The following is a 25,261-nucleotide window of genomic DNA, read 5'->3' as shown; positions in this document are numbered from 1 at the left end:
CATCTGAAAAGAGTGATAGTTTTGTTTCCTCATTGCTTATTCTTATGATTTCTTTTTCTTGTCTTATCATTACAGATAGCATTTCTAGTATAGCATTGAATGATAGTGGTAATCACGCACATCCTTACTTCACCCCTGATTTTATTGGGAAGGCTTCTAGTTTATTTACAATTCAGATAAATGTTTGCTCTTGTTTTTTTTTTTCCAATCTTTTTTTTGGGGGTGGGGCAGGGCAATGAGGGTTAAGTGACTTGCCCAGGGTCACACAGCTAGTAAGTGTCAAGTGTCTGAGGCTGGATTTGAACTCAGGTCCTTCTGAATTCAGGGCTGGTGCTTTATCCACTGTGCCACCTAGCTGCCCTGCTCTAGGTTTTAAATGGATACTACTTATCATTTTAAGAAAAGCTCCATTTAGTCCTCTGCTTTCTAGTGTTTTTAATAGTTTTGGTCGTTGTTTTTTGTCAAAAGCTTTTTCTGCATCTATTGATATAATCATATGATTTTTGTTGTTTTTGTTATTAATATAGTCAATTATACTTACAGTTTCTCTACTATTGAATTAATCCAGCATTTCTGGTATAAATCCCACCTGATCCTAGTGTATGATCTTTGTGATATATTGCTTTAATTGCCTTGATATTCCTATGTTTTGAAATGGGTGTTTTAAATTAAAAGAAAAAAATTAAGATTTGGTCTCCCTATCTCTCCCTGGCTAGAAAGTACAACTCTGGTAGGCAGATGCTATTATTAGCCTTATTTTACATTTAAGGAAACAGGCAAATGGAGTTTAAGTGTCTTGCCCCAAGTCACACAGCTAGTGTCTGAAGTGGGATTTGAACTCAAATTTCCTGACCCCAGGCCTAGAGCTCTATCCATTGTGCCACCTAGCTGCCCCAAATTTTAGCCTAGATCTTATTGATTTTAAATCCTGGACTTTGAACTACCACATCTCTCAATTAAGGCATGAAAAGTAGGGACTATATTTTTGCAGTTAATGGAGAGAGAAGCCAGGTAGGAGTAATCTAGGGAGATTTTTTGGAGGATGTTAAGTGTGGAATAGTTTTTGAAAAAAAGTGAACTCACTGAGGCAAGAAGGAATAACCAAAGGTTATTCTAACAAAGCATTGAGACAAGAGCTCCTCTGAGTAACTCCCATTTTGGGGTAGGGCAAAGTATGTATAGACATCACATAGGACTTGTTGAGATTAGGGAAGTTTGAGATAAGGGACTTTGCTAAGAAGGGGAGAATTGGAGCAGGTCCCAATTGTGGGTTGCTTTTGTTTTGTTGTTGTTTTCTTATTGTTATTTTTGTGGGACAATGAGGGTTAAATGACTTGCCCAGGGTCACATAGCCAGTTAAGTGTCAAGTGTCTGAGGCCAGATTTAAACTCAGGTCCTCTTGAATCCAGGGCTGGTGCTTTATCCACTGAGCCACATAGCTGCACTCCACTCCCCCCCCCAACCCCCGCCATTGTATTTTTTAACATCATAACAACAAAGCTAGTAATTACATAGAATTTTAAGGTTTGTAGAGCACTTGTACATAGGTTATCTCTCTCTCTCTCTCTCTCTCTCTTTTTTTTTTTTGTACATAGGCTATCTCATTTGATCCACTTAACAAGCATGGTAGGTAAGAACCATTATTATCCCCATTTTACAGGTGAAGAAACTGATCTTGAAAGAAGTTAAGTGGTTTGTCTGGGGTCATACAGCCAGTGAGTGTCCTACATAGGATTTAAACTTGTCTTTTTGGTTCTAGGTCCCAAGCAGGAGCCATTGCAAAGTTCTGAAAAGGGGAGTCATGTGTCCAAAATTACTTTTAACTAAAATAATCCCTGTGGTCTTGAGTAGGACAGACTGAAAGGAAGTTTCTGAAGGTAAAGAAGCTAGTAAGGCTTTTGTAATGGCCTAGCTGGGCATTTGTTGGCTGCCAGTCAATAGTATTTATTGGGTGTTCACCACATGCAAAGCACTATAACTAGGTACCATGGGAACAAAAGGCAGAAATCAGGCCCTGCTGACATTCTGAAGTTTAAAATGTGAAGTCCTCGGTCTAGGGCCCTGGGTGTGGGAATGATGAGTATCACATTTAAAGAAGTGGTACAGGGGCAGCTAGGTGGCGCAGTGGATAGAGCACCGGCCCTGGAGTCAGGAGTACCTAAGTTCAAATCCGGCCTCAGACACTTAACACTTACTAGCTGTGTGACCCTGGGCAAGTCACTTAACCCCAATTGCCTTGCTAAAAAAAAAAAAAAAAAAAAAAAGAAGTGTTACAAAGGTTTTAGAATGGAGTATATTTGCGGGATGGGGAGAGAATTGCTGAAGATGGTAGCAAGCTTTTGTACCTAGGGATGTAGAAGGAGAATGCTCTAGACAGGAAGGAGGCTTAAAAATAGGGATAGGCTAGATAGGGGAAGATGGGTTTTATTCCTTTAAAAGTATGGTAATAGCCTAGATAGATGTTGCAGACAGAGAAGACAGAATATAGTGCTAGAGAGAAGTTGAGAGGTATTATTGTGAGAATCATTCACCTATGAGGGATAACTGAAACCAAATGTGCCGCTGAGCTCTCTGGACAGGGTGGTAGAGGATCGGAGCATAGAAATGCCTGCTATTGGAACAATTAGTGGTAATGGGAAAGAAGAGAAGAGAACAGACCCATATCTCTGTGGTCAGAGAGGTGATGGAAAATGATAATAATCTCAATATTGAGACTAGAAAGGGTTTTAAGGAAGAGAGGATGTTCAATCTTGTCAGAAGCAATGGACAGACCCTGGTATATTTGCTTGACTTTTTTTTCCTCTTTTTTCTTTTCTTTTTAAAATTTTTTTTTGGCAGGGCAATGAGGGTTAAGTGACTTGACCAGGGTCACACAGCTACTGTCAAGTTTCTGAGGCCAGATTTGAACTCAGGTCCTCCTGAATCCAGGGCCGGTGCTTTATCCACTGCGTCACCTAGCTGTCCCCAGACCCTGGTATATTGAATCTTGTCAGGTCATTGCAGACCTCAGCAAGAGTAGTTTCCGTTGAACTCTACTTGTGAGGCCAAACTTATTTTTGTTGAAATGCATGGTCCTAGGGGCAGCTAGGTGGTGCAGTGGACAGAGCACGGGCCCTGGAGTAAGGAGGACCTGAGTTCAAATCCAGCCTCAGACATTTGACACTTACTAGCTGTGTGACCCTGGGCAAGTCACTTAACCCCAATTGCCTCACAAAAAAAAAATGCATGGGTCTATGTGGGCTCAAGAGGGCAAGAAGGGGAGTCTTTAAGAAGAAAATAACAATATGGCTGGGCTCCCCTCTAAGAAAACCCAATATACAAAGACCTTAATTTACAAAACAGCTCAGTGAGGAGTTAATGTTACCATTTTCAAAAGGTGTTCTTTTGCTTTAGGAGACCATTCATAATAATTTGACTTACCAAAATTTGGTTCATATACAGGATGAAGTTACTTGTACAGGTACTAAGACAAAATACTCTTGGACTGGACCGGTGATTTTATTGTTATAAGGAGCTCCTCATAAGAAAATTCCCTCCATTGCAATACATAGATTGGGAACTGCTCTGCTAATCATGGTCTTAAAGAGTGGCTAAGGACACTGAGTGGTCAAATGGCTTGTCCAAAGTCAGAAATGGGACTTGAACTCAGGCCTTCCTCTCAATTCACTAACCCACCATTGGGTAGCTTTCATATTATACTGAATGAGCCCAAATTCAGAGAAGTAGTGAGTATTCTATCTTGACTGTGCAGTAATTATCTTCCATAATATTATTTGGAATGTTTTTCTATGTCAGATTCCTGCCTACCAGCTCTCTTACTTCAGACATCATCTTGATTGTTTCTTTTAAACTGATATAACCATTCTTTTCCAATGTACCTTCTCCGGTGTCTCCACTTGGAGTTCTTAGGACTCTAGCTCACTCGTGGTGCTGCTCTGAGTAGACTGCTGTCAGAGACAGCAGGAGTAGGAGGAGGTGTGTTCTTCCTGCTGTTTGATCCAGGCTCCCAGTTTTCAAAGAGGAAGTCGGGGGGGGGGGGGGAGAAAGAAGGGAATGCAAGAATGACATCCAGCTGGCTGTTGGCTTCCCAGACTCCCTCACCAAGGCTGTACTAACTCAGCTCTTGGTTTTGACCTGACAGTATTTCATTGCTTTCATCATTGAAGGAAGGAGTGTTTCAAAGCCATTTCCAACAAGGATCTGAATTCAAATAACTCAAAGCCCAAATTCACAGGGGCCACGGAGAAACATCATCTCCTCTCCACACTCCCCGCTCCCTGTCAGTGAGCTGACAGGTTGATTATAGTACAGCTCAGTCTTAAGACCATAATATTATGCTCAAGACCTTTATACAACACTCAATAAATCTGCTGGAACTAAATAAATAAGGAATTTATTTAAGTCCATGTACAAATGAAATCCAACGCAGCTATTACAAAGCATTTTTTCTTTCTTTTTTTTTTTTTTTGCAAAAAAATATCCATACAGTGATGTGAGCTACTTTGTTACACTAGGATTTTATTGGAAGAATACTGTCCAGAACACTTAGTGGCACACACACACACAGATCCCATGCAAACGGAATGTGAAAAAGGGCAGCTCTGGCCCCTTGGAGTCTCCTTCTTCCTGCATAGTGGCTTTTTGCCTTGACACATCTAGATAGCTAAGACAAAAAGGACATTTGGGGATTGAACGAGCCAGATAATTCTCTCAGTTCTCCGCTTCCCATTCTGTGTGAGTCGATTATGGCCTCAGATTACAGAAGAGGAAACCAATTACTTTTCATGTTGGACACAATTATAAAAACCTATAAATGGGAGCACAATAGGAATAAGTGCCTAGAAGAAAGTAGGGGCTTACTTTGCTCCAGCAACCAAACTTCTATTTACAAAGAGCCAAAATTCTCATTTACAACTTGGTCTCTATAACTTGAGGCAATGGTATAGAACTTGTTCCCTCTATCATTAATCTACTTTAGAATTCAGTTTTTCTTTGAGAGCAGCATAATGGAAAAGATATAACTTTATCCATAAATATGGAGTCATGTGTGTATGTATATATATATATATTAATTTTTCTTTTTATATAAATGTATATATACAGATAGATATGCTCTCTATATAGCAAGTGCATATATACTGTGTGCATATCTACATATCTATAATCATACATTGACATAGATATATATGGACTGTATATATGAGGAAAAGCTTGCTTTTAAAGTAGGGTATAATATTATAGACACACACTTTATTATGACATCTGAAAAAATCCAATGAAATGTTGCTTATTGTTATACCAGTACAATGTTAAGAAAGCAAATACATTGTCAGATGTACAAATTCACACATTATAAAAAACCCCAAAACAAAATCCCAAGCCCAAACAACATATCTTTTACCTTTCCACTAGTGTATCCTGTACACTTCTCCACCCTAACCAGAACCATGAGTCTCAGTTACACTGAAGAACACTAAAATTCATTACTGCCTAACTCTTGGGTAGTACATCCCAAATATTTAGTTCTTTTTCTAATCGAAAGAGGTGACTTAACTGTTAAGAAGGTAGCTTTGGTGGGGGATATGGGAGTTAAAAATGTCCATTTTCTCAACTCAGAGAGCAGTTGTGTCATAGTTACAACAATACTTCCAATTAATATCAAGCCCTTTCTACTCTTCATGTGACCAATTCATAATAAAACCCATACCATGTCCTTCCAATGTGGGAGATGCCCATTTTAGAGATCAGGAAACTGAGGCACAAAGAAATGGAGCTCAAGGTCCTAGAATAAGGACCAGAATCCTGCCTCCAATCCACTGACCCTGCCCCCTTCTGCTCCCTTCCATCTTCAAAACCACCTACTTCTCCACCATGATCCCACTATCCATCTGTTGAATCCACTTAGCTTAGTTTACTTGAGGAGTATCATTGCTATAATGAAATGGTAGCAATTAACCATGTTTATTTTTCTCCACTCTTTCCTTTTTCCCTCAGTTCTAACATTCCTTTGAGTCGCTGAGTTTGGAACCTGGAAGGGACTTAAAGGATAACTTAGGAAAACCTCTCTACAAATAAGGAAACTGAGGCCCAGAAGGGTCATGACTTGACCCTAATAAAACCACCAGCTTGTGGCAAGAACTGGGATTAGGACTGGTGTCCCACTGATGTGTCTCTAGTTCACTGCTCTTTCCACTAGGTGACATGACTCATGTAGCTGGGTCTCAGACAGAAGGCCACCTAAATCTCCTTTCCCAGGAACACCAATGACACTCAGACCAACAGCAAACCCTTGGCACCATGCTACTTACTGCCTTTCCCTCACTCTGTTCAGTGCTTCACACCACATATCCAAAGGAACTACCCACAACTTTGCAGACCATGAGAAAGCTGTTAGTCAAACCACCATCATGATCTAATAATGAATAAATTATTTAAAGGGTACAACACATTACATTCACTCTGGACATACATGACCTATGCTCACAGGTTAGCTACCAGTCGTCCAACAACTCCCCAGAAAATGGTTGGAAGCACCAATAGAAATAACCAACAAAGTTGTGAGAAAAATATCATAAGATCATTTGAGCAGAGATTATTATTATTGTTTACCAAAAAGAAGGCCTCATCTTGGAATTATAAACATAAGCAGATATAAATTTATCTTTCTACAAATATATATATATATATGTATATATATGTATATATATATATATATGTATATACGGTTTTTATGGAGTACATAAAACAGCATTCTAACTGAGAGGTGGCAGTGGCCCCAAATGCATTCATTAAAAACATTATGAGACGACAGTATTTTTTTTTAAAAGACCTCTCTGTAGAGCATCATAGCACAACATTGTAGTTGTACCCACACCTGAGATCTAGAGCTAAATATTTAATAGAATAGAAAATAATATTCTTTATGCAAATCCGTAAGGTGGTGGTTTTTTTTAAGTGAAAAGCAATGATAAATTCAGCACATTTTTGTTGTTGCCTGGATATGCCAGTGCTTCATTTCAGAAGGAAAGATGACCCGATGTTATAATTAGTAAACAGATGAATCCACTCTCCCTTTTCCCTTCTGACCCAGTCCCCACTGCCCCCTTCCCTTCCTCTAGTCCTGAACTCTGTTTCTGGAGACACAGTTCACTTGGATTGCCTCCTGACTGAAGCTCAGCTCCTCTCTCAGGACTGATGGTAGTGATGGTAGTGGTGATGGTGGTGATGTTCGTGGTGGTGGTGATGCTCGTGTCTCTGAATTACAGGAATGACGTAACCCTCATTGGTTAAGACTGGGGGTAAATCCCGGATCACCTCATGCTCCAAGACAGCAGGCTGGGAGTGAGTGGCTTTTAGTGGGGAGTGGGAGTCCTTTGCCTTCTGCCGATACTTCTTGTGAGTGTGTGGCTGTTGCTGGAGGTGGTACACATCCTGAGCGGCTGGGGAGGGCGCGGCTGGCATGTAGTAGTTAAATGCTTTCCCTGGCTTCCCACCCCCATTGCCGCCACTGGTCATGGCTGGCATTTTGCCAGAACCCTTGGGCGACTTCAGGAACTGCTTCTCCTGGCCTTTTAACCTTTGTTGCATCTCCAAGACCCTCGAAGTGGGTTCAGCAACCGGGACTGAATAATCAGCCAGCACCTGTGACCTCCTGTGATGCACTATGTGGGCCTCGGACTCCTGGGAACGGGACCTGTTTTGGGAATGGGAGGGTCTGCCATGGTGTTCTTGTTTCGGTTGTGCTGGAGGGGAACCTGTAAGTAGAAAGGAATGGAAGGTTAGGGCCTTTCTCTTAAGTCCCCTCTTATAAGGGAGAATGAAAATGCATGTATCCAGTGCTTGGCACATAGTAGGTGTTTAAGAAATGTTGTTGGGGCAGCTAGGTGGAGGCAGTGGATAAAGTATCGCCCTGGATTCAGGAGGACCTGAGTTCAAATATGACCTCAGACACTTGACACTTACTAGCTGTGTGACCCTGGGCAAGTCACTTAACCCCCATTGCCTGCAAAAAAAATGCAAAAATAAAATAAAAATAAAGATGAATTTTTTAAAAAAGAAATGTTTATTGGTTGATTGATGTACCCTTTGTTATCTTGTATGCTTTAAATGGATTCATAGATTTCAAGCTGGAAGCGCCTTCAGAGGCCACCTAGCCCAAATCTCTCATTTTTTTTATGCAACTAGGAGGCATGGGGGATAGAACACTGGACCTAGAGTTAGGAAGACCTAAGTTCAAATCCTGCCTTAGACAGTTATTAACTATGTGATCCTGGGTAATTCACTTAACCTGTTTACATCAGGGTCCCCATCTGTAAAATGGGGATGATAATAATGGCACCTACTTCCCAGGATTAGGATACTGGTTAAAGATGAGATAATATTTGTAAAGTACTTTATAAACTTTAGCTATTATTATTCAGATTAGAAAACTGAGGCCCAGTGTTGTTGAATGCCTTGCCTGTTTCTCTGACTCCAAATACAGCAACTCTGCTGCACTATGACATTGTACCGAAGGGAAATTTTCAAAGACCTGGAATGGACTCTTTAGATACATAAGCTATGGAAATGCCCAAGAAATATTGCCTGAAAATGGTTTTGAGAGTCTGTGTCTACCATTAGAAGTTTTAAATACAGATTCTATCTTGAGTAATACAGGAAAGGACCCTTTCAAAGCAGACAATTCAATATTGGGCAAATTAAGTTCATTCATTTTTAGGAATTCCCTTCAAACTTCCTTGGTCTGAATGTGTGAGTTCACCAATGCAGAAAACTCCCAGTGAAGAATTCCCCTCCATCAATGCAGATTAGCAAACTACTCTACAATTTATAGCCTTAGAGAGTTTCTGGGGATAATAAAAGGTTAAATGACTGGCCCAGGGTCACACAGACAGTGGTGTCAAAGGTGGGTCTTGAATGGAGGGCGTCCTGACTCTCAGGTTAGTTCTCTACCCCCTAATGTTGCCTCTTGATTAGCTTTCAAACAGCTTTTTTTTTTTGTAATTAAAAAAAAATTGGGGTGGGATGGAGCAATGAGGGTTAAGTGACTTGCACAGGGTCACACAGCTAGTAAGTATCAAGTGTCTAAAGTCAAATTTGAACTCAGGTCTTCCTGAATCCAGGGCCGGTGCTTTATCCACTGCACCACCTAGCTGCCCCCTTCAGACATCTTAAAGAAAAGTCAATTTAAAATGATTTGGTGTAATTTTACAAAATAGGTATCATTTCTTTTTAAAGCATTCATTTGGTGGTCCCCACCCCCACCCGCCATGCACGAGCCCTCCTGTTGATGGAAGAGGTATCTGATAGGAAATACCCCTTAAGTAAATGCATTCATCTGACCTATTGTTAAAAAAACAAAAAAAAAACCCCAGGATGGATAAGTTAAACTGTTAGCACTTCCGGAAGGAAAAAAAAAACCCAACCACGTCTAAATTTAGTTTGGATTTAGAAGACATTAGGTGTTTTTTTGGATGTTATGCCTCACTGTTTTGCTAATCCCAAGGGTCAGGATATTTCAAGAACATTTCTACAATAGTGTTTCCACCCCAAGCTATTTAGATTAAAACAATCCCCCTCCACTTTTCCCTTTTTGCTTTTCTTAGGTCTTTAGAGACTAACAAAATATAGAAGAAAAGACTTGGAAGAGGCCATTAAGAACAAACCCTGAAGTCTTTTGCTACAAGCTCCCTTTCAACATGTCAGAATAGAACATATCGGTTCAAGAAACAGGTCACGATGAAATATTTTATAACCAAGGTCAGGCTACAGATTAACGAATGACCACCCGCCCCTGTATGTGTGAGTTATTTTCTACCCTGAGTGTTCACTTGAATTATATGATAATGATACCTGGCATTTATAGAGCATTCATTATCATCCCCACTTTACAGATGAACAAACAAGCAGAGGGAGGCTAATCGGGGCCATATATCTAGTGTCTAAAATAGGACTTGAACTCAGCAAGATTTGAAACTAGGTCTTCCTAATGCCAAGTCTAGCATGCTATCCATTGTACCCATAGCAGCCCATGCTGCAGCTAGTTGTCTATGTACACAGGGTTCAAATAAATAACAGAATCTTCCACTTCTCCTTAAAAGGATGACTAAAGGAGTCCTCCTTTGGAGTGCCTTGACTGGTACTTAGTCATCCATCCTCGGAGATGATTCTTACAACGGCTGGGTTTTTTAGGCCTGCTATACAGGGGATCCTGGTTCAGGTGTATTAGAAGGCTTCTGAGATCCCTTTTAGATTCTGAGTTTCTGTGATAATTTGTTGATACAAAGATCTGGGAGAAACTAGAAATCCATGGAAGTTTTCTTCCACCTATTTGATAATATTATTATTTTGGAAGGATGCCATCGGCCTTTTCCCACAGGGTACTCCATGGAGAAATGTCCTGCTAGACTGAGAATTGTTGGCATATGAACACATGCTTTATCATAGGTAGATAATTTTATATTACGTGTAGTTATGTGGAGGAAGCTAGATGGTACAGTGAATTTAGTGTTGGGCCTGGAGTCAGGAAGACCAGTTCTGATCCAGCCTCTTACACTATTTTTTTTTTTTGGTGGGGCAATAGGGGTTAAGTGACTTGCCCAGTGTCACACAGCTAGTAAGTGTCAAGTGTCTGAGGCCGCATTTGAACTCAGGTACTCCTGAATCTAGGGCCAGTGCTTTTATCCACTGCACCACTTAGCTGCCCCCCAGCCTCATACACTATTTATGTGACCCTTGGTAATCATTTAACCTCTACCTAGAAAATACTTATGTGGCTCAATGGATAGAGTGCTGGGCCTGGAGTCAGGAAGATCTAAGTTCAAGTCTAGTCTCAGACATTTCCTAGCTCTGTTACCCTAGACAAGTCACTTAACCTCTGTTTGCCTTAATCCACTGGAAAAGGAAATGGCAAACTATTCCAGTGTCTTTGTCAAGAAACCCCATGAGGGGCAGCTAGATGCACAATGGATAGAGCACCAGCCCTGGAGTCAGGAGTACCTGAGTTCAAATCTGGCCTCAGACACTTAACACTTACTAGCTGTGTGACCCTGGCAAGTCACTTAACCCCAATTGCCTCACTAAAAAAAAAAAAAAAGGAAAAAAAAAGAAAACCCCATGAAACAGCCCTGGTCCATGGGGTCACTGAGTTGGGCATGACTGAATGAACAACAACAAAGTCACAGGGAAGAGAGGCTGGAGAGACACAGCTCTCCAAATTAGCTTGCATGAGAAGTTTTATAAACCTCAGCTCTGAAGAGTGACGATAAAGTGAGATGTTTATTTTATAGGAGCTCTAGAAATCTTTATCCTGTTTAAGCTTCTGGTTCCTAAAGAGGATTATCCTCATTTGAAGAATCTTTGTGTCTGCTCTGAGTGTCTACCTGGCCCAAACTTTGAGGTGTAGTTTCTCAATTCCAGCGAGATCAAGGTAATGGTTCCTTCTCTCTGTATTTTCATCAACACAGTACTGCTCACGGCACGGTGTAATGGTGGTGGTCATTGTTCGGCCTCCTGTGCAATCAGGAAATAAACAGGACATAAATCTATTACTTACCAGACAAAAACCATATTGAAGTAAAAACCTATACATGCACACATCCATAATCCCTATTTAAGTGTCTGTACGAGGCTGTCTGATAAAATAGAAGGAATGTTATTCTTGAACTCAAGAGGTCTACTTTGGAATCCCAGCTCCAATATTTATGATCTGTGTGACCATCTTCAATTCACTTAACCTTTCTGGGCTTTATCTGTCAGATGAGGATGATAACATTTGTGCTACTAACCACACAACTACTCAGTGAGGAGCAGAGAAGAAAGGTGTTCAAAAACCTAAATTGCTGTATAAATGTGATTTACTCTGATGATTATTTCATTTATACTTAAAGGATAACAGAGGGCTAGCTGAGGTTAAGACATTATGTAATAATAGCTTGCATTGAGATGGGTTAATTTTGAGGAAATAAAATGATTGGCCTAAGATAACTTAATTAGTAAGTAGTAGAACTGGGAAAAAGAACGCAGGAAAAAAAGAACTGTTAAAAAGAATTGCGAGGAGCAGCTAGGTAGCACAGTGGATAGAGCACCGGGCCCTGGATTCAGGAGGACCTAAGTTCAAATCTGGCCTCAGACACTTGACACTTACTAGCTAGTGTGACCCTGGGCAAGTCACTTAACCCTCATTGCCCTGAAAAAAAAAGAATATAACAGAAAAAAGAGAAGAGGGCCATTGGAGGATCTACACACTGTTGTCAGTGAGATATGGATGCAGATCAGCAAAGGTGACTTAGGAGAGGTAGGAGAAAATCCTAAGAGAGACTAGTATCATGAAAACCCAGACCAGAAACGACTACCCAGTGGAAATCAACAGCATTAAATCCTGCAGAGAGGTCAAGAAGGATGTAGGAAACTGTCATTAGATGGGGCAATTAAGTTAAGATCATTGGTAACTTTGGAAGAGAGCAGTTGAAGTTGAATGATGAGGTTAGGAGTCACCCAACTTAGACTTCTCAGTCAAGTTGAAAAGGAGAAGAGAAATCCAGGACAATAGTTAGCAGAGATAGCAGCATCTATTGAACTTTTTTGGGGGGTGGGCAGGGCAATGGGACTTAAGTGACTTGCCCAGGGTCACACAGCTAGTAAGTGTCAAGTGTTTGAACTCAGGTCCTCCTGAATTCAGGGCCGGTGCTTTATCCACTGCGCCACCTAGTTGTTCTCTAGTGAACATTTTTTAAGAATGGGGGGACTTAAGTGTGTTTAAAGGTAGTAGAGAAGGAGGAACCAGAAGACAGGGAGAAGATGAAGATTATAGAGAGAAGGTATGATAGTGGGGTAAGTCTGCTAAAGAAGACATGCAATACCGCCTATAATGAGGATCAACAATTTATAGGAAACAATCACATGGTAACACTTTTATACTTTTGGGGCTGTCATAGTACAATGACACTTTAAATGAATAACACTTACAGAAGGAAAAGCAAGGAGAAGGTGAATTATTTAGGGTAAGTATGTTGTATTTTTAAATATGCTTTGATCAATGGGCACACAATCTGCTCATTTAGGGCCATTCCAAATGGAAGACCCATCACTCTCTGAAAAAGACAGGTAGTAATGTATATGCCATCAACCCCAACTGGAAAGAAGCCTACTGAAAACAACAAGGAACCAATGAGAAATCTTGCTTTATTCTTTTTTTTTTTGAAAGGTAGAGAAAAACCAATAGGCCAGGAATTTGTTTATTCGACTGAACTTAAGTCAGAAACCACGTGTCCATATGAAGAATGGAACCGCTGGTTCTTGCATATGGAGTATAATGAACATAGATAGGTCTGTGTCCTGAACTCTCAACATCTGTTTCTAGTGGATATATTTTTTTTTTTAGTATTGGGGCTTTTTAGTCTTTTATTGGGTGTGACTTGACCAAAAATGAAAGCTTAGCCCTGTTTGCTACTATCTCTATGACCTTCACTCATATAAGATGAAATCAAGGCAACTTCTAGAAGGTCAAACGATTGTAAACTTTTCAGTGTCTTCTTACCTGACATGAGCAGATAGCCTCTTGTCCGCAATCCTCATTTCTTCAGAGTGCTCTCCTTCGGTTTTACATCGAATAGCTTCTCGATCTAAATGACACATAATTAGAATTGCTTTACAATAAACAGTAACATTTGGCAGTCCACCAACACACCCATTCATTAGGCACACTTACCTGAATGCCCCTCCTTCCTCTTGCTGGAAGGCTCAGGGCTCACAGTCAGTTTCACCCGGAGTGTCTTGCTGTTGGTGGAGGAATGGTTGACCGAAGCATCTACAACTTCGTAAATGGTGTGCATCAAGCTGGACATGTCCTTGCATAAGGATCAAAACAAGAGACTATCAGTACCCAGAATTAATTAACACCTTATCTCCAAAAATAAGCAGGTAGGTGGTGCAGTGGATAGAGTAATAGACTTGTAATCAGAAGACTCATCTCTGTGGGTTCAAATCTTGCCTCAGATACTTAGAGCTGGGGGACCCTGGGCAAGTCATTTAACTGTTTGCCTCAGTTTCCTCATCTGTAAAGTGATTTGGAGCAGGAAATGGCAAACTGCTCTAGTATCTGCACCAAGAAAGCCCCAGATGGGATAACAAAGAGTTGGACAGAACTGAAGTGACGCAACAACAAATATCTCCAAACAACTTAATGTTAAGAAATAAACTCATGCATACCCTCAACACTTTGTTTTTTATTTTCAATTCACTGAAACAGCTCTGACAAAACTCTAGCATCATCTATATTGTGGTCAGGGATAGAATTTCATTTTTGTCATAGCCTTGAGTTTAGTTCTAATAACTCCAGAGAAAAAGGAAGTATTTTCATTGCTGTTAGAATGACTTATCTCTAAGTGACTGAAATTTCAAACAGACTTTGGTCTCAATACAGGTTTGTTTTTATCTTATTCTTGGTCCAAAACCAAGTTCTAGATTCCTAGTTCATTTAGGAATCTGGAGTGGTCCTTTAAAGTGCTTTTGCCATCTGAGGCTAGGGAAAAAAGATTGAAGGACCTTTAATATATGCCACCAAAATGACTGTGGGCACTTGCTTGGTCTTGCTCATGGAATCATCACTGTCTGATGAGGAAACAGAGCACTGCATCACCAAAGGAGGCAATGCCAGGTGCCCTGGCATGGGCAGATGTACAGAAGAGAGAGAAGAAAGTTGATTAAGGCAGCTGTAGTATAAGGGTGTATTTGGGATCTTTTGACTGTATTAAGGGGAGCTAGGTGACTCAGTGGATAGAGGAGAGATCCTAGAGTCAGGGAGACCTGATTTCAAATCTGGCCTCAGAAACTTAGTATCTGTATGACTGTGCATAACTTACTTAACCTGTTTGCTTCGGTTTTCTTTTCTGTTAAATAAGGATGATAATAATAGCATCTGCCTCTCAGGGTTGTTGTGAAGATCAAATGAAAACAAAATGGTAAATCTTATGTGCACAGTGCTGGGCACATAATAAGTACTACATTAAATATTAATTATTATTATTGTTATGCATCCAGATCTTGGTTGATTCTGACCAATCCATATATACAAGGTTATATTGTATCTTTTCAAGTGGCCAGTCTGTTTTCCAGGTGAAAACAAATATTACCTCTTTGGTTACTTTTCCACTGTTGTCAAAATCATACAGGGTAAATGTCCATTCTTGACGATTGTCATCTTCTACTGAGACATCACACTGAAGCTCCTGGAAACAAGGATTTCTTTTTATTAAAAACCAAAAATCTTCAAAAGAATATGTGTCATCTTTGCCATATGCAGCAAAGAATGGGATCATGTTTCTGTTCCAGTTTTATAGAACATAACGGGAGGGAGGAAGAAGCTAACAATTTTTCCCATTTATTTTATGATATGCATCTGCTTATATGCTTTTTATTGGTTCATCTTTCTGATTTAATTTAATTATAAACAAATAACTAACTTTAAGCAGGTATGATATATAAAAATCCAAATTTACAAAAATTAAAAGATTATTTGCTTCCCTTAGTGTATTTGAATAAAATTATTCTATTTATGAAATTCATTTGGCATAAGATGGTGCAGTGGATAAAGTGCTAGGCATTGAGTCAAGAAGACTCATCTTTGGGAGTTCAAATCTAGCCTCAGAAAGTTACTGAGTGACCGTGGGCAAGTCACTTCACCCTGTTTGTCTCAGTTTCCTCATCTGTAAAATGAGCTGGAGAAGGAAATAGCAAACCATTCAGTATCTTTGCCAAGGAAACCCCAAATGGGGTCATTAAAGAGTCGGACATGACTGAAATGACTGAAACAAAAGCACGGGACTGAGTCAAGAGAGTTTGGGGTCATGTCGTGACCTTCCACTTACTTACTTGCTAGGTAATCTAAGTTTTCTTATCTGTAAAAAGAGGGTATCAAGATTAGATGGTCTCTAAGATTTCTTCTGGACCTTGATAGTCTATATTTTTTCAGAAAGATGTCTATTTCATGCAGTGAAGCACACCTGTATGCATTTTATATTAGGCCAAGGTCTTTAAGCATTTGTAGGAAGTAACTTCAAGGTCTGAAGGAAGTCTCTTGTGCTTACAATTTAATTTTTACATTAAGTAAGAACTTTAAGTACTCCTACAGAAAAATCTTCCTTGTTTGTGGGTGGCCAGAGCTGTTTGAAAGATCTTAGAAACACAACATCTGAGGGAAAACTGTGGCTATATTCCTCTCCCTCCTCCTTCTGGGTGGGGGCTAATATTTCAACTTATGTGGAAGGCAGAAAGCCCATTTTCAGACCCTCTTTTGGAGTTTCTACTTTGGCTATGTGGAATCATGTGTCTTGACGTTATATCACTGAGATCATCATACCCAATTTGCAGATGGGAAAACTGAGGCCGCAAGAAGATTAAGGAACTAAGTCACAGTAAAGAGAAGAATGGGGAAAAGGGGACTATGGCTATAACTCCTGCTTCTGGGTGCCATGCTAATGCTCTCCTCAGCAATTTGTTTTGTATGCTGTTGATAATGACAAGACAATGGGTTATCTGTCACATGCTATAAAGTTAATAAGTGAGCATCATTTGATTTTTTTTTTAAGTTTAGAAATGGAAGCAGAGGAAAGAAGGAGAAACATCATCCTTTCATTTCCCTCTACCCCCAACTGTAGCTTACCTTGCAAAATAATAACTTTTTCTTCCAATAATACCAAATATCTTACAATGGGCACCTTGTTCAAAAGCCACAGAATTCTGAATTGTTTGCTAAAGTTTACTTTATATCACTTCTGTAATGCAAAATGTGCAAAGCCAAGCAAAATACTGAATTCGAAAAAAGATTTTAACTCAATGCAAAACAATTTTAGCCTTATTAGCAAAATTCCATGGCAGGGTCCTTTACCCCCCTACAAACCTGCCAAATTTATAGTCAATTCCACTACATATTTTAACACACTGTAATTTGCTAGAGTATAAAAGAGAATTTCCTTCCTGAAAAGTCAAATTGGAACCCAAGTTTGAGGAAATATGTATTTTAAACACACTCAGAATCTAACAAAGTGATGTACAGAGAAAGACACATTACAAATAAACCAGATAAAGACACAACATACATCAATATTTAACCGCTTCTTCCCCATTCCTCGGTTTGTGTCTTTATTCGCAATTTTTTCTCATCTTCTAGATTAAAAGGCTGTATGTAACCTTCACATCCTTCTACTTTCTCAGGAGGAAGGGCAACTGTGAGACCAAAAGGAAAAATTGGTAAGAAGGTATAGAATCTCTCCAGTTTAGTTATTAATTCATAAATGACACTAGGGCCCACAGATCATCCTCACAAAGATTCCAAGGGCATAACTACTGGCTGGACTATGCATACTCAGAGGTCAGGATTCAGAAATATGGACATCTTTCTTGGAATTAATATGGAAATATGGAAATATTTTCTTGTCTTCTTAGTCTCTCTCATCCTAGTCCTTCTAAGCCAGCCTCTAGGCTAGGGAAGAGTAAGGAGAATGGATGTCTTCCTTTGGGTTCCTCTACCAAATAGCTTTGATTGGGTATTTTAACAAGTTAATAAAAATCCTGTTGGAGAATAAATGGTTCAATGCTTTGTGGATGGTATACAGAAAGGATGGTTCCAACTCATCAGTAGAATCTTTTCATCACCACCTAAGGATATGATCTTGTCTCTCATGGTTCCTCCTCCAGGGTGGTAGGGAATGGAGCAAGAGACATAAAGAGAGAGTGGGGGGAGGGCACAGCTAGGTGGCACAGTAGATAAAGCAACTGCCCTAGATTCAAGAGGACTTGCATTCAAATCTGGCCTCAGACACTTGACACTAACTAGCTGTGTGACCCTGGGCAAGTCACTTAACCCTCATTGCCCCTCAAAAAAGAGAGGGGTGGGGGGAGGAAAGAAACAAAATGGTAGATGGATGAGGCAGTATTTCCCAACTCACAGGAACCAGGTGAATGATTGTAAAGCTTTTGTAACTTTTTTCTACTCTCATTTCTATTTAGGGGTTACTCACCCCTCCCCAATTTAGGGTTCATGTTGAGGAACTCTAGAGTCGAATACAAGGAGCACTCTAAAGTGTAGAGGAAGAAGACTTGGGTCCACAGCTTGTCAGCTATGTGACTAGGACAATCATTTAATTTCTCAAAGCTGTAGTTACCTGCTCTGTAAAAAGGGGTTAATTATTTTTAATAATTCTTTTATTCTTTTAAAAAAAGTTTTATTGTTGCCTTTTGCTTTTATGCCACAATAATTTACCTTTGACCCTTCTCACTCTGAAAACATTCTAATAAGTAAAAACTCCCAGCAAACACTTAAGCATGGCTGACATAGTAAATATGCTTTATGGTATAGATCCCATTCAACATCTATACACTTTTACTTTTACATTGGGAGGAGGAACGTGTTGTTTCTTGCACTATCTACTTCACAGGGTTGTTATGAGGGTCAATTTAAAAAAAAATTAGGTAAAAGTGCCTTGTAACTATCAATTACTGCACAAACATAGACTGATCTTCTTGTTATCATACATCATCCAAACTTATGAAAATCAAGAAAACGATTCTTATACAATTCAGGCAAAATTTTGATTCTTTGACTGTTCAGGTTTATGTGTATAGGCCCATAAGATGTGGGGAAATAGTATATGCTAAAAGCATCCTGTCAGCTGCTTTTGAAGAATGAATGACTTAAAATGAAAATAACAAGTATGTGTGTAGAAAAAGGTTGGCACTAAGTACTAGTTACTTTGACATCTATTTAAAGATGCAAACACTCTATATTTTTAACCAAGGCATTAGTCCCAACTCTGCTTAGATTTAAATGTAGGAATGCTGGTTATTTGAAAAGCTGATGAGGGTCTGCATCTCAGTCCAGATTTCCAAAAGGCTATTAATGCTACCTCTCACTTTTGAATACACATGTGGATGTTTTTAAAGTACTGGACAGGAAAGTGGACTTTTGAGTTTTCTCCCGGGCTGCAGGAGCAAGATTATGTACTTACCCTCCAGGGGGCATTGGTCCTCCCGAAAATGTCCCTCTTTCAGTTCACCATTCAGTAGCTCCTGCAGGGAGAACAAGGCCCAGCTGTAAGTGAATATGCAGGATTTCAGCTGCAGCCCCAGTGAAAACAAACAGTTACAGGCAGAAGCATTTCCTACATCTAGAGTTCTGAGATGTGAGATCTGGGAACAAGTCCCATCATATGAACCGAACATCTGCAAGGGCTATTGTGTTACACTGTCTGGGTCTAAAAAATTTAACAACTGCCAAATCCTTTATGCCTCATTCAAGTTTCAGATTTTCAGAAATCAAAATACCACACATACTCTATTATATCGTCAGATTTCATTGTGACAATCTTTATGACAAAGATAGGGTTGCTCAGTACATGATGGCTGACATGTCAAATGAAGCAATTAGAGAAAACACAGGTGAAAATGACACAAATAGCCTTCACTCATCTTTGCACTAAAATAAAGACCAGCCCACTCTCTCAGGCCCAGATTCTCTGTGCTGGCCACACATTTATCTCTCATCTGACAACAATGATACAATGCATCTGAAGATCCATTGCTAAGGGGGAGACAGAGACAGAAAAAAAGAAAGAGAGAGACACACACACACACACACACACACACACAGACACAGAATAAGTTTTGGTGCCAAAGTTCGGTTGCCTTCCATCCCTAACCCTACAGATGACACTTTCTTTTGGAGTGGAATGTAAGGAACTCAATTGTCCTGTTCAGTGATGTAGTTGGTATGAACAATTCCTGGGCCAGTGAATTTCTCGGGAATTCCTCATTTGAGTATGAGGAGATGAAAGATGAGCCCTATTATGGATTGTGAGAGTGAGGAAGTGCCTGCCTTATAGAAGACTCTACATCACTTCCGACAACAGAGTTCTTCATCAGATGTGGGGGCTGGGGAGACTTTAAACACGGGAGAATAAAGTTAACCCAAAATATATAGGTTTTAGGGGGCAGCTAGGTGGCTCAATGGATAAAGCACTGGCCCTGGATTTAGGAAGACCTGAGTTCAAATCTGGCCTCAGACACTTGACACTTACTAGCTGTGTGACCCTGGGCAAGTCAATTAACCCTCATTGCCTTGCAATATATATATATATATATATATATATATATATATATATATATATACACACACACATATATACATATATATATAATTTGTCATTATAAAACCTATATATGTGTGTATATATATATATATATACACATATATACATATATAGGTTTTATAATGACAAATAATTGATAAATTCCTAAATGTGGAAAAGCAATATAGGAAAATATCATTTGGAAAGCACTCTTGGAAATCCTTACACAATAATTAAAAAAAAAACTATGCAAGAATCTTGCTCCGTAATTAGCACAGAACTATTTTTCCCACCATCTTTCTGTTTGCATGCAAACCTTAACTATTGTCAAAAAGTAATGCTCAGGGGCAGCTAGGTGGCGCAGTGGATAGAGCACTGGCCCTGGAGTCAGGAGTACCTGAGTTCGAATCCGGCCTCAGACACTTAACACTTGCTGGCTGGGTGACCCTGGGCAAGTCATTTGACCCCAATTACCTCACTTAAAAAAAAAAAAAGAAGAAAAAAAGTAATGCTCAGAGGGCCGGCCCATGCCATGTAGCGGGTTCCCTCCTGAGGACAAGTCCAGTAAGGGCATTGCTGAAAGTTGCTGTGTAGGTGAGAAATTGATATCTTTGTTCCAAGTCTTAGCTGAAAATATCTCCATTGGAGGAATATTGGCCTCTGAAATCTCTCTCAGGTTGTTTCGAAGTGAATAATTACTGTGCTTGCTTAACTGCTTCAGACATTGCTATCATAATTCCTACAGTTTTATTATTTCTTCCTGACAAAGAGCTTTATCCTGTGTAACTCGAGAAACCTCATAATCTCCCTTTCCGATCTTCTGTGTGGCTTAAGTCCCAAAGCATCAGTGGCGCTCCGTAGAATCTGTCTTGGGCAGGAGGCCAGAAGGATTTACCCCAGCGAGGGCTTCTCGATTCTCCAGCTGCCTCCCTGTCGGGGTATTGCATCATGAAAATGGTTTTATCTCCAGCCAGATGCCCATAAACTGCACGCTGCCCACAGATGGAGGTAAATAGTCAGGGATCTCTAGGTCCCTCCTGTGAGCAGCTGTCATTAATCAGGGTCCCCAGCAGGAGAGCGGCCAGGAATGTTCCCCAGCACCAGACAGGGCCCTTTCCAGTTGCCCTCTGCTGAGTCCACATGAATGTTTATGAAGGGCCAATAAACCAGAGCTGGGAGGACCCCCCCCCTCCCCAACCCACCCCAGCCGGGCTTCAGAATCGGAACCTTAATAAAATCACCCCCACAGTAAATTTTGAGTATGCCTTGTTATTTAGTTAACTAGAAGGTACCATATTGATCCATTTCTTAGAAAAAAAAAAAGAGAGGGGATGGGGGTAGGGGACAGCAGAACCGGCAACCTTTTCAACTGAAAGGTTAAATTCCAGGAACAGAGCTGCTGCATTAAGGAAGCACTGGGTTTGTGGGTTCCGGGCCAGCTATTGCCTAGTGTATTACCTCACCATATGGTTGGGGTGGCTCTGGGCCCTCACCTTCCAAGGGCCAGCATTCTGTTTTGGAATGACAAGTATTTGTATTTGCCTAAACTCAACGAGGGAGGCCCATCTCCCCAGAAAGGCAGCCAGGGCTTCTAATAAAAGGAAGTGCCAATCTGCAAGGGTTTGGCAGCCCAATTGGGCCCGGATGGAGGAGCGAGCTGTCCAGCCTTTGTGAGGGAAAGCTTGACTCTCTCCTCTCCCATGTTATGTCTCATTAAAGACACACAAACCCCAAAGGACACCGAAACGTTAATGAAATCCATCACCTTTGCAAATGACTGGTTGAGCCTTTGTTTATAGTGAAAGCCAGTTAGGGCTTTATTCTACAGTTACACACAGGGGCTGCGCCACAAGGACAGAGAGAGGTCTCTGATCGGCCTGATAGGCACTTGGAAAACAAACAAAAGAATCAGCTGGCTGTTTGTTCCTGTTTTTGCAACATCACTGCCAAGCATCCTTCAGCCGGGCCTTTTACCAGCCTTTTAAGTGATATCGGATTACTCTGAGGTTTTCATTGCTAAGGACCCGGTGACATCAGCCAAATCTTCAGCTCTCTCAACCCACCCCCGCTGGTCGAGGGAACACTACAGATCTTTGTTTCAACCTTTTCCTCTCAAAGAAAACCAGGCAAACTTATCAGACTATCAGAAATTCCACCTTTGGGGACTTGCACATGTCAGTCAGCAGGACTTAAAAGGAAAGGCAGCAGACTCCATAGAAAGGTTGAAAATGCAAAGCTGCTTAAAAAAATAATTAGGTGACTGAGATAAATGAAGAAAATAATTACAGGAGTAACATTTTCCTCTGGATGATGCAATAACTAAAATTAAACTAAAAAGAAAATCTCACCCCCACTCTGCCCCCTTCTCCTCCCCTGGCCCCCAAGTGTACAATCTGGCCACTGTGGTTTTACAAAAGTTTGGAGGTAGCAGATTTTCAACTATTATATAAAATTCTAAGAGGCCCCATTTCTCTCATTTTTGGACATTGATTTAGCACTCAGATGGCTACAAAGCATATTACAGGCATCATCTCATGTGAGGCCAGGGATGTGTGGGAGCCAGCATAAACCGGCTAGTGAGAGCCAATTGTTAAATTTTCAACATGAGCATTTACACCTCGGAAGTTGGCAAACATTATAAATTAGGCCTTGATTTATTGTTCTGTCGATTGTCCAGACTTAAGAACGTGATGGAGAAAATATTAATAATGCAGATTTAAACTTAAAAGTATATAATTTCTTGAAAAAAAAAGTATATAATTTCGGGGCAGTTAGATGGCACAGTGGATAGAGCAACAGCTCTGCAGTCAGTAAGACCTGAGTTCAGATCTGGCCTAGACATTTATTAGGTGTGTGACCCTGGGCAAGTCACTTAAATCTGATTGCCTTTAAAAAAAAAAAAAGGATATCATTACTATCTCCCCCCATTCAAGCCAGTTGTTAAATAAACATTTACCAGCACATTCCTATGTAAGGTCCATAAGCCAATAAGGTAGGCACTTATAGGTATTATTGTTCCTAACAGATGAGGAAACTATTTTTTAGCCTTACATATGACAAGAGAGAGGGAAAGGGAGAGAGGGAGAGAGGGAGGGAGTGAGAGAGAGGAAAGGAGGGAAGGAGAAAGGGAGGGAGGGAGAGAGAGGAAGGGGGAGAGAGAGAGACAGAGAGACAGAGAGAGACACTTCTCCAAGGTGACATGGCTGTTAATGTCAAAAGTGCATGGGAATCCAGGTCTTGCTGATTCTAAGACCAACACTCTAGCTACTCTACCATCGTGGAAGTACCATTGCTCCAAGTGAAAATGGGGAAGAATAAAAGGAATTTTCCTTAAATGTGTGAGAAGCAAACTTTTGAATATTTTTCAAATAAACAGAAAAAAAAAGTTTCTTAATATATAGCAGGTCTTGGTCATCAGTCAAGGAAAAATGTGGAAGGATAGATGTTTCATGTGACAACCTACTATTGTGAATGATTGACACTCCTTACTTGGAGGGCCATTAGATTTTTGGAATATCCCTATTGTACCGTTTCCGTGTAAGGTCAGAAAGAGGTCATTTATTAGCTCAACTTTAACAGCCAGGAAGAGTTCATCCAATGCCTTCAAATAAAAAATTCCAATCCCTTCTCACCAGTGTGAGGAATCTATCATGATATAAAGTCCTCCTATAAACATTTTGTGGAATGAAATTAAGCATGCTAACTTTGATAAGGGCAAAAAAGCAATTGTGATGAAAAATGGGATAAGATCTCCTGATAAGTTTTCTGAAGTAATCACCATAGTACCTCCTCCTCCTCAACCCACACCGTTGTTATTATTCTAGGTCCCTTTTATGATAGTAGATGATACCATCATGTATGGGCTGACATAAATTTGGAATCAGTTCATTTCCGCAGGCAATAAAAGTACATGGACTTGAAATGTCATCCATTTTTCTTATTTTTAAGTATTATTTCCTTTCTTCCATTAACACTGCCTTGTCAACCTAGCAAAGTAGCCAACTGAACTTCAAAAGGCTTTGATTTACCACACCAGCTCAAAAGACTTAAAATATTTTGGCTAGAGTTACATATCTAATGAATTTAACTTGGGGTCATATCTAAACAAGTTTCTTACTTAACAAACAACCTCAACTGCCCAGAACACAGGCACCAGAAAGATGTTAAGGGTTTCCTTGGGTTATCGGACTGCATTTCATCAAGGGTTCGGATCCTAATGGATTAAAAAAAAAAAGCAATACCTTTTCAAAGAAGTCAGATTTATTTTTCAAACAGCCTGAAGATGTTTTTATGAAAAGTTTTTTTAATGTGTGTTTTTATATAAAAAAAATAACCTAACCTGTTTGTGGCAAGGAACAACTGCACTCCTCATCTGTGACTGTCTCCATTTAGGTGAGATGGTGGTAAATCTCACTCTGTGAATGGATTATCATCCAAAAATTCAAGTTTTGTTTCAAAAGCTCCTTTATAAGTACATGGCTTGGGCCTTGGAACTCAGTTTTCTCCACTTGAACAATGTTATAAACAGTTCGCAAGCCAAACCACAAACACCTATTGAACCTTAATGTAGCTGAATTGTAATCCTAATAAAAAGATGGAACCTTACCAATGGGGTGGCATAATGGATAGTGTTCTGGACCCAAAGTTAGGAAGACCTGAATTCAAGTCCTTTCTCTCATACTTACTATCTGTGTGACAATGAACAAGCTATTTAATTTTATAAATTATATAATTTTGTAGCCTCTGTAAGGCTATAAATTAGAGGCCATTTGTGATTCACATTAGTGGAGAGAGAGATTTTCCATACCAGCACCAAGGAAGTCACATGTCCCTGTGCATAATGATAGAGAATTTGGACTCCCAAACTGGGATGATGTTAGGAACACACACCTAGGACTCTGAAGAAGGACCTTTCCCAAATTGTTAGAGTGGTTCTGCTGGGGACTCAAGGATCCCTTGGGAGGGTGGCTTTTGGTGGTAACCACACCAGTGGTAGGAAACAGGAACTTTGCCAACTGCTCAGATGTGGGGATTCTAAAGTTAAGGGGGAGATGTTCTGGAAATGTATAGGTCTTTTGTGAACCAGGAGTTGCCTAAATGTACAGTTTTCATTTAAGCCATGTGGATTTTATAAATAGTTT

The 25,261-nt window shown here is 40.1% G+C and overlaps 1 protein-coding gene across 1 annotated transcript in view; it reads right to left on the bottom strand.

The window, feature by feature from the left end:
• Positions 1-4,409: 4,409 nt before the first annotated feature.
• NKD2 (NKD inhibitor of WNT signaling pathway 2) overlaps positions 4,410-25,261 on the bottom strand; it is a 112,257-nt gene continuing 91,405 nt past the window's right edge. The window contains 10 exon segments of the mRNA XM_043975865.1: positions 4,410-7,754; positions 11,379-11,403; positions 11,405-11,485; positions 11,487-11,508; positions 13,535-13,619; positions 13,706-13,844; positions 15,129-15,224; positions 17,094-17,155; positions 17,158-17,220; positions 19,002-19,062. Coding sequence (XP_043831800.1) covers positions 7,186-7,754; positions 11,379-11,403; positions 11,405-11,485; positions 11,487-11,508; positions 13,535-13,619; positions 13,706-13,844; positions 15,129-15,224; positions 17,094-17,155; positions 17,158-17,220; positions 19,002-19,062 — 1,203 coding nt within the window. The 3' untranslated portion in view covers positions 4,410-7,185.

This window comes from Dromiciops gliroides, chromosome 1 (genome assembly GCF_019393635.1).
Source record: "Dromiciops gliroides isolate mDroGli1 chromosome 1, mDroGli1.pri, whole genome shotgun sequence".
Lineage (NCBI taxonomy): Eukaryota > Metazoa > Chordata > Mammalia > Microbiotheria > Microbiotheriidae > Dromiciops > Dromiciops gliroides.
This window is presented reverse-complemented; position numbering and strand designations above follow the sequence as displayed.